Source organism: Terrapene carolina, unplaced genomic scaffold (genome assembly GCF_002925995.2).
Source record: "Terrapene carolina triunguis isolate 2854851 unplaced genomic scaffold, T_m_triunguis-2.0 Scaffold837, whole genome shotgun sequence".
Lineage (NCBI taxonomy): Eukaryota > Metazoa > Chordata > Testudines > Emydidae > Terrapene > Terrapene triunguis.
The window spans coordinates 3823884-3840576 of NW_020665188.1; the positions used below are offsets into that span (position 1 = coordinate 3823884).

At 46.0% G+C, this 16693-nt stretch overlaps 1 protein-coding gene across 1 annotated transcript in view; it reads left to right on the forward strand.

Annotated features, from left to right (window-relative positions):
• Positions 1–16693, forward strand: part of SLCO2A1 (solute carrier organic anion transporter family member 2A1) — a 94084-nt gene that overhangs the window by 39289 nt on the left and 38102 nt on the right. The window contains exon 4 of the mRNA XM_024213423.3: positions 6712–6927. Coding sequence (XP_024069191.2) covers positions 6712–6927 — 216 coding nt within the window. The remainder of the gene's footprint in view (positions 1–6711; positions 6928–16693) is intronic.

Sequence of the window (16693 nt, forward strand, 5' to 3'; positions counted from 1 at the left end):
GAGCACTTCCGGGATCGATTTATCGCGTCTAGACAAGATGTGATAAATGGATCCCAGAAGATCGATTGCTTACCGCCAGACCCGGAGGTAAGTATAGACGTACCCTTAGTTAGTTCTGAGTGTAGAAATAAATGGCTGCTACAAGGTTTACAGCTCTCTGTGTCTCCAGTGATTTCTTCCTAAAACTGTTGCCCCCAAGGATATAACAACGTGGTGATGAGGATGGGATATCTGTGCTGCCCCAGCAACAGAAAGAAGTAGAAGTTAAGGTACAACAAAAAAAAATAACAAACAAACCTTGTTTGCTGCTGGAAGGGGGTGAGAACTAGCTTGTTTGCACTGACTGTGCAAACTGAAACTAAAATCATGGCTACACTTACAGGGACTCTGGAACCTTTTGAGGAGACTATAGTGCAATGGCATGTATATACTGAGTGTTTTGAGCTTTTTGTTATTGCAAATGACATTACAGAAATGAAGAAGGTGCCAATATTCTTAAGTGTTGTAGGGGCTAAGACCTACTCCCTGCTACGCAGCTTACTGCACCCTGTTAAGCCAGAGACTAAATCTTACAGTGACATTGTGGAAATTCTGGGGTCCCATTTTTCTCCAAAACCACTGATAGTTGCTGAAAGATATAGGTTCCACAAAAGAGACCAGAAAGATGATGAAACAGTTGTACAATTTATAGCAACTTTGAGAGAGCTTGAAGAACATTGTGAATTTAAGATGTTAAATGATGCCCTACGTGACAGGTTAGTGTGTGGCCTGCACAGTGAAGCTATAAGGAAGCGCCTACTGACTGAAGCTCAGCTTACATTACAGAAGGCCATTGATATTGCTGTCTCCATGGAACTGGCTACAAAGGAAGCACAATCCATCGGTGCATCCCCTAGGGTGCATAAGGTGTCACAAGAACCTACCCACAAAACTGTGGGGAGTCAGGAATGTTACCGCTGTGGTAAGCCGGGTCACCCTGCATCAGAATGCTGGTGTAAGGACCTGGTGTGTCGACACTGTGGCAAAAAGGGACACATTGCGTGTGCCTGTAAACAAAAGAAAAAGAGGCCTGTGGTCTGGCCAACCAAAAAGGGAAATCTGCATACCCTAGAGCAGACCCAGGATGGCCAAGGAGACACCTTCTCACAAGAAGAAGAGCCACTCCACATTTTGTCTTTGGCAGTGGGCTTACATGAAAACTGGGTAACCCCATTGTTGGATGGCAAACCTATACGCATGGAACTGTACACCGGTGCAGCCATTTCGCTGGTCTCAGAGACTGTGTATAAAGAAAAGCTACAGCATCTTCCGCTTAAAGCAACAAAAACAGTGCTGAAGACATATACGGGAGAAGCTGTGCCCATGTTGGGCACTATTGATGTTAAGGTGGAGCTCAATGGACAGGCTGCTAAATTGCCACTGTTTGTGGTGAGAGGTAATTACCCAGCCTTAATGGGTAGGTCTTGGCTTAGGAAGATCCAGCTGAATTGGGCAGAAGTGCACCGAGTGACTAAAGAAGAAACCGGTCTGACCACTATACTAAGGAGACATGCTGCTGGTTTTGGAGAGGATCTGGGAAGTATGAAGGGAATCACTGTGACATTGAACATTAAACCTGACAGTCATCCAAAATATCTGAAAGCCAGAACTGTGCCATATGCCATCAGGCCGAAGGTTGAAGCGGACCTGGAGCGCCTGGTCACAAATGGAGTCCTAATACCAGTTACCCATAGCCCATGGGCAACTCCTATTGTTCCAATAGTGAAGAAAGATGGCTCCCTCCGGATTTGCGGTGATTTTAAGGTCACTGTCAACCCAGTGTTGTGTGCAGAGCAATACCCGCTTCCCCGCATCGATGACCTCTTCGCAGGCCTGGGCTGGGGGACAAAAGTTCAGTAAGATTGATCTGAGTCAAGCGTATTTACAGATGCATGTTGATGAAAAGTCCCAAGAGCTGTTGACTATTGTGACGCATAAGGGGTTTTATCGATACTGTCGCCTACCCTTTGGAATAACATCTGCTCCCGCCCTGTTCCAGAGGGCTATGGACCAGATCTTGTGTGGCTTGCCAGGAGTCCAGTGCTATCTGGATGACATCCTGGTCACTAGAAGGAATGAGGAGGATCACCTAAAGAATTTAGAGGCTACCCTACAAAGACTGGAAGAGTACGGACTGCGAGTCCGCAAAGACAAGTGTGAATTCTTCCAGCCCTCTGTTGAATATTTGGGACACATCATTGATGCCCCTGCCAAAGTTAAGGCTATTATGGAGGCTCCCCCTCCTCAAAATGTTAGCCAGCTTCGCTCGTTTCTAGGACTATTGAACTATTATGGAAAGTTTATCTCACAGTTAGCCACACTGCTAAAACCACTTCACGAACTCCTTGGGCATAACAAGGCCTGGAAGTGGACTGAAGCCTGTGATGTTGCCTTTAACAAAGCTAAGGATGCATTGCTAAATTCTGAAGTTCTGACACACTTTGATCCATCCTTACCCCTACAGTTGGCCTGCGATGCGTCCCCTTATGGAGTGGGAGCAGTCGTGTCACACATCATGTCCTCGGGAGAAGAGCGACCTATTGCTTTTGCTTCACGCACTCTAAGCAAAGCAGAAAATAACTATGCCCAAATTGAACGTGAGGCATTGGGAATCATTTTCAGAATTCGAAAGTTTCATCAGTATCTGTTCGGACGGAAGTTTACTCTTCTCACAGACCATCGACCCCTGACTTCAATTTTTGGACCCCACACTGGCATTCCTCCATTAGCCGCTAGTCATATGCAACGGTGGGCACTGTTGCTTTCCGCGCACACATATGAAATCAAATATAGGAAATCCACTCTGCACGGCAATGCGGATGGTCTCTTAAGGCTGCCTTTGCCAGTCAACCGTTGAAATAGTGCCCAGAAGGAAATCTTTTACTTTGAACAGGTAGAGAATAACACCTATCACCGCTACTCAGGTAAAGAAGGCAACTCAAGTTGACCCAGTATTGTCCCAAGTTATGGACCTGGTGATGCATGGAACATCTCGACGAACCTCTCTGGTCTCACCCGACCTTGTTACCTACATGTCCCGGAGAATGGAGTTATCAGTCCAATCTGGTTGTTTGTTGTGGGGGAGACGTGTCATTATCCCACCACCACTGAGATCACAGCTGTTAGAACAGGTCCATTCTGGTCACTGTGGAATAGTGCGCATGAAGAAAATTGCACGAAGCTATTTTTGGTGGCCTGGATTGGACAGTGCTATTGAAGAGAAGGCAAGAGCTTGTATGTCTTGTCAGGGTGTGAGGAATGCACCCCAGTGGGCACCCCTACATCCATGGGACTGGCCTGAAAACCCATGGCAATGTATTCACGTCGACTTCGCTGGCCCCCTTGAAGGAAGCATGTTCTTGGTGGTGGTAGATGCCCATTCTAAATGGCCAGAAGTCTCTATAATGCAGTTCACTACTGCAGAGAGTACTATCCAAACACTACGAGGACTCTTTAGTCGTTTCGGTCTGCCAGAACAACTTGTGAGTGACAACGGACCGCAGTTTGTCTCTCAGGAGTTTCAAAAGTTTATGAAGGCAAATGGGATACACCACATCACTTCAGCACCATATCATCTATCCACCAATGGATTAGCTGAAAGATTTGTGCAGACAATGAAACAAGCTTTGAAATCAGCAAGGGGACAATTGTCCATTCAAAAGCGTCTGGACACCTTCTTACTATCCTACAGAAACACACCTCATGCTACGACCAAGGCATCCCCGGCCTTTCGAATGATGGGACGACATCTGCGCACTTGCTTTGATCTGCTGAAACCTTCTGAACCCCGACAAGTTGTGCAACGTCAGCAGCAAGATCAAGTCATCAGGCGTGCACCCAGAGCAAAAGACCGAACCTTTAGCCCAGGACAGCCGGTTTTGGCTCGGAATTATACTTCTGGAGCTAAATGGGTCCCTGCCACTGTCATCGCTCAAATAGGACCTGTTTCCTACACAGTCCGGACTGCAGAGGATCTCACCCGGCAGCGACATGTAGATCAGTTGCTGCCAGGTCGTACCAGTCCTCAGGACACATTTTCAGTTGAGTTGCCTGACTTCACCACCTCCAGCGAGACACCGAATCGAGAGTCACCTGTTCCTGACTTTTCCCCTCCATTACTGCCAGCAGCAGAGATACCCCTCTGCCCGGCACAAGCTGATACCCCATCCTCACCCATTCGCCCTACGAACCCTGAGCCCATTGTCAGGCCCGCGCCCAAGACACTTTCAGGTGCAAAACACCAGAAGTCCGCCGTAATCCACCTAGAGACAGAAGGTCTCCTTGTCGGCTGGATCTTTAGCTAGGGCGAACCCACGGTTACGGGGCAAAATAATCCCCGGGGTTTAGCCGGGAATGGAGGCAGTCTACCCTCCTTCTCTAGTTTAGTGTTTGTTTTATTTAGGGGACATTCTTATTAAGGGGGGAGGGATATGTTGTGTATTTGGTTGTCGTGGTAATAGAACCTTGTGTTGCTTTGGCAACTGAGTTAGATTATTAGGGGATAGCCCAGCCAGCTTGGCTGGCTGTTGGTTAGTTCTGAGTGTGGAAATAAATGGCTGCTACAAGGTTTACAGCTCTCTGTGTCTCCAGTGATTTCTTCCTAAAACTGTTGCCCCCAAGGATATAACAAAAACCCCACCCTTTAAATGTAAGAATGAATCTCTATCAGGATAGAGGGTTGGCAGAACCAAACAACCCAAAACCCAGAGGTCTCCACAAGATGTTGCTAGCTCACTCCCGATTGGGTTATTTGAAAGCAGCCTTAGCAACTACAACAATTGCCCTGGGGAGGGAATTGGGAAGAGGAATTTCTAGGAGAACACTGAAGTGAATGGAAAGACTCCATCTGACTTCACCTCATTCACCTCAGCTGGGGGCTCCGGCTATAAGGGGACATTGTCAAAGCAGTGCCTGTGGATTTAGCCCCTCCATGGGCCATGATAGCCATGTCCTAATTTTTCCATCCAGATCTGTCTCTTCTTCTCAGCTCAGAGTCTTAGTTGCCCTTCCTGGTACCCATGCCCTGACTGTTCTAAAGCTCCAATGCCAAAGCAGATGAAATAGATTTAATCCTAGGGGTGTCTCACACAAGTTACCTTTTCTTAAATTGCGAGGCCCCTGGGCATGCCAAAGTTTTTTTTTTTTTTTTTTACTTGTGCACATTTTAAGTTAGCTTTCAATAAAATCTGTCTGCTGGCTTTCTCTAAGTGAAAGGAATGCAGAATACTGAACTGAAGAGAAATAGTAATGTTGTGGGTCTGGCGTGTATTTCTGTACTCATTAAGTTACAACCAACTTGATTTTACAAAACGATATTTGGCATGAGATTAATCCTTAATATGGTTGTATTGCTTCTGCTTTTCTTTAAAGCAAAAATCTCCAATGGTTAAAAAGGCTCCTTCATGCTAAAAGCACAAACCACTCACATGCAAGAACTGCTTTTAATGAACTTGCATAAGGATTTTTGTGGTAGCCTGTTATTGGGATGCACAGTCCTATTACGCCAGCGAAAACCCATAATCATCTGACAAACATTTGTTTCTGTTTTGTTGTAATTTGCTCTAACTACAGAAGAGCCACAGAGTCATTTTCTTAACTAAAAAGAGTTGCTGGGAATGTTGAAACAATTGGGGTGAACAAGAAACTAGAATGAAAAGAGCTAGTGAATAAATGCCCTGGAATCATTATATTTCATCTATGATGCCTTTATTCTACACTGGATACAGATTTTCCCCTCCCCAAATATCTATTATTATTTGGCCAGCTTTAAAATAGAACCAACTAGAGTGACCAGATGTCCCGATTTTATAAGGACAGTCCCGATTTTTGGGTCTTTTTTTTTTTTTTATATATCTACCCCCACCCCCTGTCCCGATTTTTCACACTTGCTGTCTGGTCACCCTAGTACCAACAAGCACTTTAATCGATAGATTGAAACCAGATTTACTGTGGCCTTTGCAAGGAATTCAGTATCCTCTCTTGCAAAGCTAACCTGGAACTTCTTAGAGCAATACTTCTGGGTGAACACTGTTATCTTTACTCCTGTACCAAAAGTGGCTTACTGGAGAGGTTCTGTTTCCTCTGTCTCTAATCAGAACAGTCCCCGCTCAATTTCCTTTCTACCCAGACCCCTGAAACTAAAGGTAACGTCATGCCTTGAAGGAATGTTAAGGTGATGACAGCTGTTGATTAAAATGAGGACGTTCCCAGTTCTAGCTGAACACCAACACCCAAGCATGCGTGACCAGTAAGGAGGTTTAAAGAGGGGTCTAGGTAGTTAGCTCAGCCTCAGCTGTGCATTGAGTGGGCAGTGCACCTTCTATCACCAGCCATACAGTGCAGTCCTACTCCATGAGGTGACTTTACGTGTGGTATGGTAGAGTTTATGCTCTCTGAGTGTGTGATCTGCTCAGTTTACAAGTACAAAAACCAGCCCTGCAAACTCAGCCTGGGCCTGAATGTCAAGCTGGGATTTCACTTCTCATGCATCATCACCTCTCATAAAGCTTCAACTTATGCCCTCAGTAACACCTACACAACCCCTAGAAGACAGGGGTGTGCTGAGGGCAGAATATGACACGAGGTGCCAGATGGTGAGAGGGCATAATGGCACGTTGTAATGGTCAGTGAGTGGGTGCTTGGGTTTATAACACTACTACCATCTCGTTCCAGGTAACAACAGTCACACCAAGGACTATCTCTGCCACAAGGATGATATGTTTATGTGTCCCAACACCACCCAGGACCCCCACAAAGAGGCAACCAGCATGTGGACATTGATGGTCGTTGCCCAGCTGTTAGCTGGGATTGGAACTGTTCCCATTCAGCCCTTTGGGATCTCCTATGTGGATGACTTTGCTGAGGCAAACAATTCTCCACTGTATATTGGTAAGTCCCATGTCTGTAGGGCTCCTGCTGCTAGGCTTTTACCTCAGAAACACCCACAAAACACCCTGAAACAAACAATAAAGTAAAAATTGGTGTTTATCTGATACATAATGGAAAAATACCAGAAATGGCTACTCACTTCATGTTGACTTCCCCCCTGTCCCGGTGCAATTTGTCCCTGCTCCCTGACTCACATCTAACATTAATTCATGCTGGGTACTTTAAACCTGCCTCAGCCACTGAGTGACAGCATATTCCCATATTTCTGTTGGACACGCTGTAGCATTGTACACACACACTCAGGATTTAAAACAATACTGCATTACAAACTCTGGATGCAATTTTAAAAATTGTATTAAAAAATTTAAAAATCCAATTTGTTTGAATGTAAATTTCAATTCTTGATTTCATAAAAATTTTCCTCTTCGACTACATTGGGATATTGCTGTGATGGCAAAGGACAAATCTCTTTAGATAATGGTAAATGTATTTTTATTATATTTTGAATGATTAAGATTAGCTTCTTATTATGGTAAATATATGGGTGGTAAAAAATGTAGGCCTAGTGCCAGGAAGAGAGATGTGAAACCCACTAAACCACGGGTTCAGTAACAAGGATACAAAGCTTACATTAATTTAAGTCATTTTTTTTACATGTAATAAAAATTAAAGTCGATCGTATTTAGACACAAATTTTGGGAAGTATCCAAAAAATCTTCTCATTGCAATATAAAAAAAGAGAAATCCACCCCACCCCCCAATTTTTGGACATGTACATAGAATGCAAACATTCCTAAAAATAACCCCCCAAAATGATATTACTAAACCTCGACAAAGGGAAGCCAGACATTCCTGCAGGAGCCCGCTAGCCTGGACTCTGGGCTGCTGGTCCTCGCTGCATTGGTGCAGACTCCCTGTCGGGTAGGGCAGTCACCTCCTTGTTGAAATCCTTCTATGAACAGAACCTAGGCCATCCAGGAGACATTGCCCCACTGGAGAAAGGACGGGCTGCTCCTCAGGGAGATAAGTGGGGAGCCAGGAGGTAGCACTTATACTTATTGATGATGATCTTTGGCCTAGACAGTGGGGTTGGCTGAAAATTTTCCATCAAAACTGTTTTTCAGTAGAAAGTTGGGTTTTCAACTAAATGATATTCCTCAAAAACCAGTCTGCTTCCTGTGGAAAATGTCCACGTTTTATCAAAAACCTAAGCTCCTGAAAACCAACATATTTTGATTTAAAATGGTGCCTGCTGGAACTTGTAGCTCAGGTGTTTTATGCTCCCATCCTCCTCTATGGGCTGAGCACTCTGGATGAACTATATGCCATGTTATACCATGGCCAGGGACTCCTATAAGGTACAACCTCCCCTCACCAAGAGGGGAGAAAATGGTGCATTATAGGAGATGCAGTCTGACTCCAGTTGCTAGGAAAAGGCAGGTATTAGTATTGGGAGATTCAATCATTAGAAATGTAGATAGCTGGGTTTGTGATGACTGGGAGAACCATATGGTGACTTGCCTGCCTGGTGCGAAGGTTGCGGATCTCTCGAGGCACCTAGACAGACTTATGTGTAGTGCTGGGGAGGAGCCGGTGGTCGTGGTACATGTAGGTACCAATGACATAGGGAAGGGTAGGAGAGATGTCCTGGAGGCCAAATTTAGGCTGCTAGGGAAGAGACTGAAATCCAGGACCTCTATGGTGGCATTCTCAGAAATGCTCCTAGTTCCACGCGCAGGGCCAGGTAGGCAGGCAGAGCTTCAGAGTCTCGATGCGTGGATGAGACGATGGTGTAGAGAGGAGGGGTTTACATTCATTAGGGACTGGGGAAACTTCTGGAATGGGGGGAGCCTATACAGGAAGGATGGGCTCCACCTAAACCAAAGTGGAACCAGACTGCTGGCACTAAACATTAAAAAGGTTGTAGAGCAGTTTTTAAACTAGGAGATGGGGGAAAGCCGACTGCTGCAGAGGAGCATGTGGATCGGACAGAGACTTCTCTTAGGGGAGAGTCTAATCATAGAGAATCTCCAGGTTATAGTCAGGAGCAGAGGATGGAAGAGGATAAAGTAGGGGCCAGATCAGATGATAAACATTCACATAAAAAAGAATCTGACACATCAGAAAAGGGCAGACAAATAAACAGTGACAAGTTTTTAAAGTGCTTGTACACAAATGCTAGAAGTCTAAATAATAAGATGGGTGAACTAGAGTGCCTCGTGATAAAGGAGGATATTGATATAATAGGCATCACAGAAACCTGGTGGACTGAGAGCAATCAATGGGACACAATCATTCCGGGGTACAACATTTATCAGAAGGACAGAACAGGTCGTGCGGGGAGGGGGGGAGGAGGAGAGTGGCACTATATGTGAAAGAAAATGTACAATCAAATGAAGTAAAAATCTTAAGCAAATCCGCATGTTCCATAGAATCTCTATGGATGGAAATTTCATGCTCTAATAAGAATATAACATTAGGGATCTATTATCAACCACCTGACCAGGACGGTGATAGTGATGATGAAATGCTAAGGGAAATTAGAGAGGCTATCAAAATTAAGAACTCAATAATAGTGGGGGATTTCAATTATCCCCATATTGACTGGGAACATTTCACTTCAGGACGAAATGCAGAGATAAAATTTCTCGATACTTCAAATGACTGCTTCATGGAGCAGCTGGTACGGGAACCCACAAGGGGAGAGGCAACTCTAGATTTAGTCCTGAGTGGAGCGCAGGAGCTGGTCCAAGAGGTAACTATAGCAGGACCGCTTGGAAATAGTGACCATAATACAATAGCATTCAACATCCCTGTGGTGGGAAGAACATCTCAACAGCCCAACACTGTGGCATTTAATTTCAAAAGGGGGAACTATGCAAAAATGAGGGGGTTAGTTAAACAGAAGTTAAAAAGTACAGTGACTAAAGTGAAATCCCTGCAAGCTACGTGGGCGCTTTTTAAAGACACCATAATAGAGGCCCAACTTTAATGTATACCCCAAATTAAGAAACACAGTAAAAGAACTAAAAAAGAGCCACCGTGGCTTAACAACCATGTAAAAGAAGAAATGGGAGATAAAAAGACTTCCTTTAAAAAGTGGAAGTCAAATCCTAGTGAGGCAAATAGAAAGGAGCATAAACGCTGCCAAATTAAGTGCAAGAATGTAATAAGAAAAGCCAAAGAGGAGTCTGAAGAACGGCTAGCCCAAAACTCCAAAGGTAATAACAAAATGTTTTTTAAGTACATCAGAAGCAGGAAGCCTGCTAAACAACCAGTGGGGCCCCTTGATGATCGAGATACAAAAGGAGCGCTTAAAGACGATAAAGTCATTGCGGAGAAACTAAATGGATTCTTTGCTTCAGTCTTCACGGCTGAGGATGTTAGGGAGATTCCCAAACCTGAGCTGGCTTTTGTAGGTGACAACTCTGAGGAACTGTCACGGATTGAAGTGTCACAAGAGGAGGTTTTGGAATTAATTGATAAACTTAACATTAACAAGTCACCGGGACCAGATGGCATTCACCCAAGAGTTCTGAAAGAACTCAAATGTGAAGTTGCGGAACTGTTAACTAAGGTTTGTAACCTGTCCTTTAAATCAGCTTCTGTACCCAATGACTGGAAGTTAGCTAATGTAACACCAATATTTAAAAAGGGCTCTAGAGGTGATCCCGGCAATTACAGACCGGTAAGTCTAACATCTGTACCAGGCAAATTAGTCGAAACAATAGTTAAGAATAAAATTGTCCGACACATAGAAAAACATAAACTGTTGAGCAATAGTCAACATGGTTTCTGTAAAGGGAAATCGTGTCTTACTAATCTATTAGAATTCTTTGAAGGGATCAAAAAACATGTGGACAAGGGGGATCCAGTGGACATAGTGTACTTAGATTTCCAGAAAGCCTTTGACAAGGTCCCTCACCAAAGGCTCTTATGTAAATTAAGCTGCCATGGGATAAAAGGGAACAAAGGGTAGGAATTAATGGTAAATTCTCAGAATGGAGAGGGGTAACTAGTGGTGTTCCCCAAGGGTCAGTCCTCGGACCGATCCTATCCAACTTATTCATAAATGATCTGGAGAAAGGGGTAAACAGTGAGGTGGCAAAGTTTGCAGATGATACTAAACTGCTAAAGATAGTTAAGACCAAAGCACACTGTGAAGAACTTCAAAAAGATCTCACAAAACTAAGTGAGTGGGCAACAAAATGGCAAATGAAATTTAATGTGGATAAATGTAAAGTAATGCACATTGGAAAAAATAACCCCAACTATACATACAATATGATGGGGACTAATTTAGCTACAACAAGTCAGGAAAAAGATCTTGGAGTCATCGTGGATAGTTCTCTGAAAATGTCCACGCAGTGTGCAGAGGCGGTCAAAAAAGCAAACAGGATGTTAGGAATCATTAAAAAGCGGATAGAGAATAAGACTGAGTATATATTATTGCCCTTATATAAATCAATGGTACGCCCTCATCTCGAATACTGCGTACAGATGTGGTCTCCTCATCTCAAAAAAGATATACTGGCACTAGAAAAGGTTCAGAAAAGGGCAACTAAAATGATTAGGGGTTTGGAACAGGTCCCATATGAGGAGAGATTAAAGAGGCTAGGACTCTTCAGCTTGGAAAAGAGGAGACTAAGGGGGGATATGATAGAGGTATATAAAATCATGAGTGATGTGGAGAAAGTGGATAAGGAAAAGCTATTTACTTATTCCCATAATACAAGAACTAGGGGTCATCAAATGAAATTAATAGGCATCAGGTTTAAAACAAATAAAAGGAAGTTCTTCTTCATGCAGCGCACAGTCAACTTGTGGAACTCCTTACCTGAGGAGGTTGTGAAGGCTAGGACTATAACAGAGTTTAAAAGAGAACTGGATAAATTCATGGTGGTTAAGTCCATTAATGGCTATTAGCCAGGACGGGTAAGGAATGGTGTCCCTAGCCTCTGTCTGTCAGAGGGTGGAGATGGATGGCAGGAGAGAGATCACTTGATCATTGCCTGTTAGGTTCACTACCTCTGGGGCACCTGGCATTGGCCACTGTCAGTAGACAGGATACTGGGCTAGATGGACCTTTGGTCTTACCCGGTATGGCCTTTCTTATGTTCTTATGTTCTTATGACCACCGAGCCCAGCCCATAGATGAAAATGGGAGCATAAAGCACCCAAACTACAATTCAGATGAGGCACTGTGGCATGATTTTGAATCAAAATATTTTGGTTTTCAATATTTTTCCAAAAAATCAAAATTTTCCATAAAGGAAAAATCTATTGTACAACTGCCAGCTGTACTAGACATTTTAATCCACAAGTCTGAGAAACCATCGAGTGACTCTGCCTAAATTTGTGGGCTCTCCACTTTTCCACCAGCCCTGTGGCTGAGTGATTTAGGTGGGTACCCATTAAACATGGTACTTTATAAAGAAGCCACAAGCCAAGCATGGGAAAGAAAAATGAAGCACATCTTATACCACCTTCCCCAAGGAACTAATCAGACTCAAAACAATGCAAACCCATAATCAGAGTGGCAGACTCGAACAAGGGAAAAGTCAGCCACAGGGTTTAGACGAAGCAAAATTACCACCTGAAGCTTTGCAGGGCACGGACCTCTGATGTTTTGCCCTGCCATTGATCATGCCCCTGCACAGCACTAATGGCCCTTAAATGAGATTCTTCTTTGCAATGCTATGCTGCCTCTCCCTTTATTAGCTGGCTGCCCTCCTTACATTTGTGATGATAATCTATGTCGTATGGGCATGACAAAGAGAAGGATCAGAGTAGCTGGCAGCGGCTCAGGCTCCATGGGTGTCCAGCACAAACACACGAGTCAGAGCTTGTTACTCTGTTTGCTCTCTGAGAAATCATTAGGCCCATCCAAGGGAGAAAAACAGTAGGAAAACCATCTCCCGACTGTTATTTAATATTGATTTATTATTCTGCGAGCTGAGGTACTACAGACTTCAAGGAGCCAAACATTAGAGAATGCAGACTCAGAAACTCTGTGGCTTGGATTTGAAATGGACACTTTTACTACCCAGCAGGTAGACACCTATTGCAAAGGGAGAGTTTTCAACCTCAGATGCTCTTCTGTTCCCACGGAAATGGGGGCTGTGGTTTACAAGCTGGGGCTTCAGAACTCTCACCTTATTTATGCCATTTGAAAGTTCACCCCCATGCCAAGTGCACTGAGAGATGATAGCCAGGAGCTCAGCTGGGTCTCGAGGTAACATTTTCCAAGGTGACTTAGAAGCTTAAGTCACATTTTCAAAAATAACATAGGCACTTAGACGCCTAAGGGCTGGATTCACGAAGCTATTTAGTCACCTAAAGACCCAGGTAGGCACTGAGTAGGGTTTGCAAAAGTGCCTCAGCATGTTAGGCACCTAAACCCTATTGATTTCAGTTGGAGTGTGAGTCCAATGGGAGTTGGGCACCTAAGCATTTGAAAATCCCACTAGGTGCCTATCTGCTTCCTTAGGCGCCTAAATATCTGTGTAAGTCAGACCAGAAGTGCCTAAGTCACTTCTGAAAAAAAATTGGGCTTAGGCTCCCAAATCACTTTGGGTACATTTACACTGCAAACAAACCCACACAGCACCGAATATTGGAGCCTGGGTCAACTGATCAGCTTGTGGGGTGCACACCATGGAGCTGAGAATAGCAGTGCAGACCTTTCCGTGTGAGCTGGAGCCCAGGCTCAGAAACCCAGAGCGGGAGAGGGATCTTGGTGCCTGGGCAGCCCTGGAGCTCGCAAGCCCGAATCAGTTGACCCTGAGGGTATGTCTACACTACGACATTAGATCGAATTAATAGAAGCCGGTTTTATAGAAATCGGTTGTATACAGCCGATTGTGTGTGTCCTCACATAAAATGCTCTAAGTGCATAACGTCGGCGGACCGCGTCCACAGTACCAAGGCTAGCGTCGACTTCCGGCGCATTGCACTATGGGTAGCTATCCCACAGTTCCCGCAGTCTCCGCCGCCCATTGGAATTCTGGGTTGAGATCCCAATGCCCGGATAATGCAAAACAGTGCCGCGGGGGGTTCTGGGTACATGTCGTCAGGTCCCTCCCCCTACGTCACAGCAACGGCAGACAATAGATTCACGCCTTTTTACCTGGGTTACCTGTGCAGACAACATACCACGGCAAGCATGGAGCCCGCTCAGCTCAGCTCACCGTCACCATATGTCATCTAGGTGCTGGAAGACGTGGGACTGCATTGCTACACAGCAGCAGCAGCTAACTGCCTTTTGGTGGTAGACGGTGCAGCATGACTGGTAGCCTTCATCGGCGATCTGGGTGCGGGCAGCTGTGGGGCTGGCAGCCGTAGGGCTGCATTGCACCAGCCCCTTGCCTTTTGGTAGAAGATGGTATATTACGATTGGTATCCGTCGTCATCGTACTGCAGTGGCTGTCGATCATGGGCACCTGGGCAGACAATGATGGTTATCAGTTGTAGTATGCTATTTTCTGCCAAGTGCCCAGTATTGTCTGCTAAGCACCCAGAAGAGGCTGAGGGCAATCTGGGTGCTGGCAGACATGGGGCTGGCAGACGTGGGGCTAGATTGCTACACAGCAGCAACCCCTTGCCTTTTGGGCAGTAGATAGTATATTACGACTGGTATCCATCGTTGTCATACTGCAGTGGGTATCAGATTGTGCAATAGACCTGAAGGCTAATTGCCAAGCGCCCAGTATTTGCTGCCAAGCACCCAGAAAATGCCGAGGGCTATCAGTCATGCTGCACCGTCGTCTTAAGATGTAAAAAATAGATTTATTCTGTATTCATTTGCTTCCCCCCTCCCTCCTGCTAAACCCTGGCTTTTGAGTTCAATCTTTTGGGGGGGGGGCATTCTGTGTGACAGTTGTTTGTGTTTCTCCCTGATGCAAAGCCACCTTTCTTGATTTTAATTCCCTGTACCTGTACGCCATGTCGTCACTCGCCCCTCCCTCCCTCCCTCCCTTCTTCCCCTGGTCTGTCAGATACTACTTTCGCGCCTTTTTTCAGACCAGACGCCATAGCTAGCACTGGGATCATGGAGCCCGCTCAGATTACCGTGGCAATTATGAGCACTATGAACACCACGCGCATTGTCCTGGAGTATATGCAGAGCCAGGACATGCCAAAGCAAAACCGGAACAAGCCGAGGAGGTGGCGATTAGAGCGCGGCGACGAGAGTGAGGAGGAAATGGACATGGACCTAGACCTCTCACAAGGCACAGGCCCCAGCAATGTGGAAATCATGGTGTTCCTGGGGCAGGTTGATGCTGTGGAACACCGATTCTGGGCCCGGGAAACAAGCACAGACTGGTGGGACCGCATCGTGCTGCAGGTGTGGGACGATTCCCAGTGGCTGCGAAACTTTCGCATGCGTAAGGGCACTTTCATGGAACTTTGTGACTTGCTTTCCCCTGCCCTGAAGTGCCAGAATACCAGGATGAGAGCAGCCCTCACAGTTGAGAAGCGAGTGGCGATAGCCCTGTGGAAGCTTGCAACGCCAGACAGCTACCGGTCAGTCGGGAATCAATTTGGAGCGGGCAAATCTACTGTGGGGGCTGCTGTGATCCAAGTTGCCAGGGCAATGAGAGACCTGGTGATATCAAGGGTAGTGACTCTGGGAAACGTGCAGACCATAGTGAATGGCTTTGCTGCAATGGGATTCCCAAACTGTGGTGGGGCGATAGACGGAACCCATATCCCTATCTTGGCACCGGAGCACCAAGCCACCGAGTACATAAACCGCAAGGGGTACTTTTCAATGCTGCTGCAAGCCCTGGTGGATCACAAGGGACGTTTCACCGACATCAACGTGGGCTGGCCGGGAAGGGTACATGATGCTCGCGTCTTCAGGCACTCTGCTCTGTTTAGAAAGCTGGAGGAAGGGACTTTCTTCCCGGACCAGAAAATAACTGTTGGGGATGTTGAAATGCCTATCGTTATCCTTGGGGACCCAGCCTACCCCTTAATGCCATGGCTCATGAAGCCGTACACAGGCAGCCTGGACAGGAGTCAGGACCTGTTCAACTACAGGCTGAGCAAGTGCCGAATGGTGGTGGAATGTGCATTTGGGCGATTAAAAGCGCGCTGGCGCAGCTTACTGACTCGCTCAGACCTTAGCGAAAAGAATATCCCCATTGTTATTGCTGCTTGCTGTGCGCTCCACAATATCTGTGAAAGTAAGGGGGAGACATTTATGGCGGGGTGGGAGGTTGAGGCAAATCGCCTGGCCGCTGATTACGCGCAGCCAGACACCAGGGCGGTTAGAGGAGCACAGCAGGGCGCGGTGCGCATCAGAGAAGCGTTGAAAACCAGTTTTGTGACTGGCCAGGCTACGGAGTGAAACTTCTGTTTGTTTCTCCTTGGTGAACCCTCCGCCCTTCCCCCCCCACCCGGTTAACTCTACTTCCCTGCAAACCAACCACCCCACCCTCCCCTACTACCCTCCCCCCTTCGAGCACCACTTGCAGAGGCAATAAAGTCATTGTTACTTCACATTCATGCATTCTTTATTACTTCATCACACAACTAGGGGGATAATTGCAAAGGTAGCCCGGGATGGGTGGGGGAAGAGGGAAGGAAAAGGACACACTGCAGTTTAAAACTTTAACACTTATTGCTCGGGAAATCATCTGGGCTGGAGTGACTGTGTGGCCGGAGGCCCCCCCACCGTGTTCTTGGGCGTCTGGGTGAGGAGGCAATGGGACTTGGGGAGGAGGGCTGTTGGTTACACAGGGGCTGTAGCGGCGGTCTG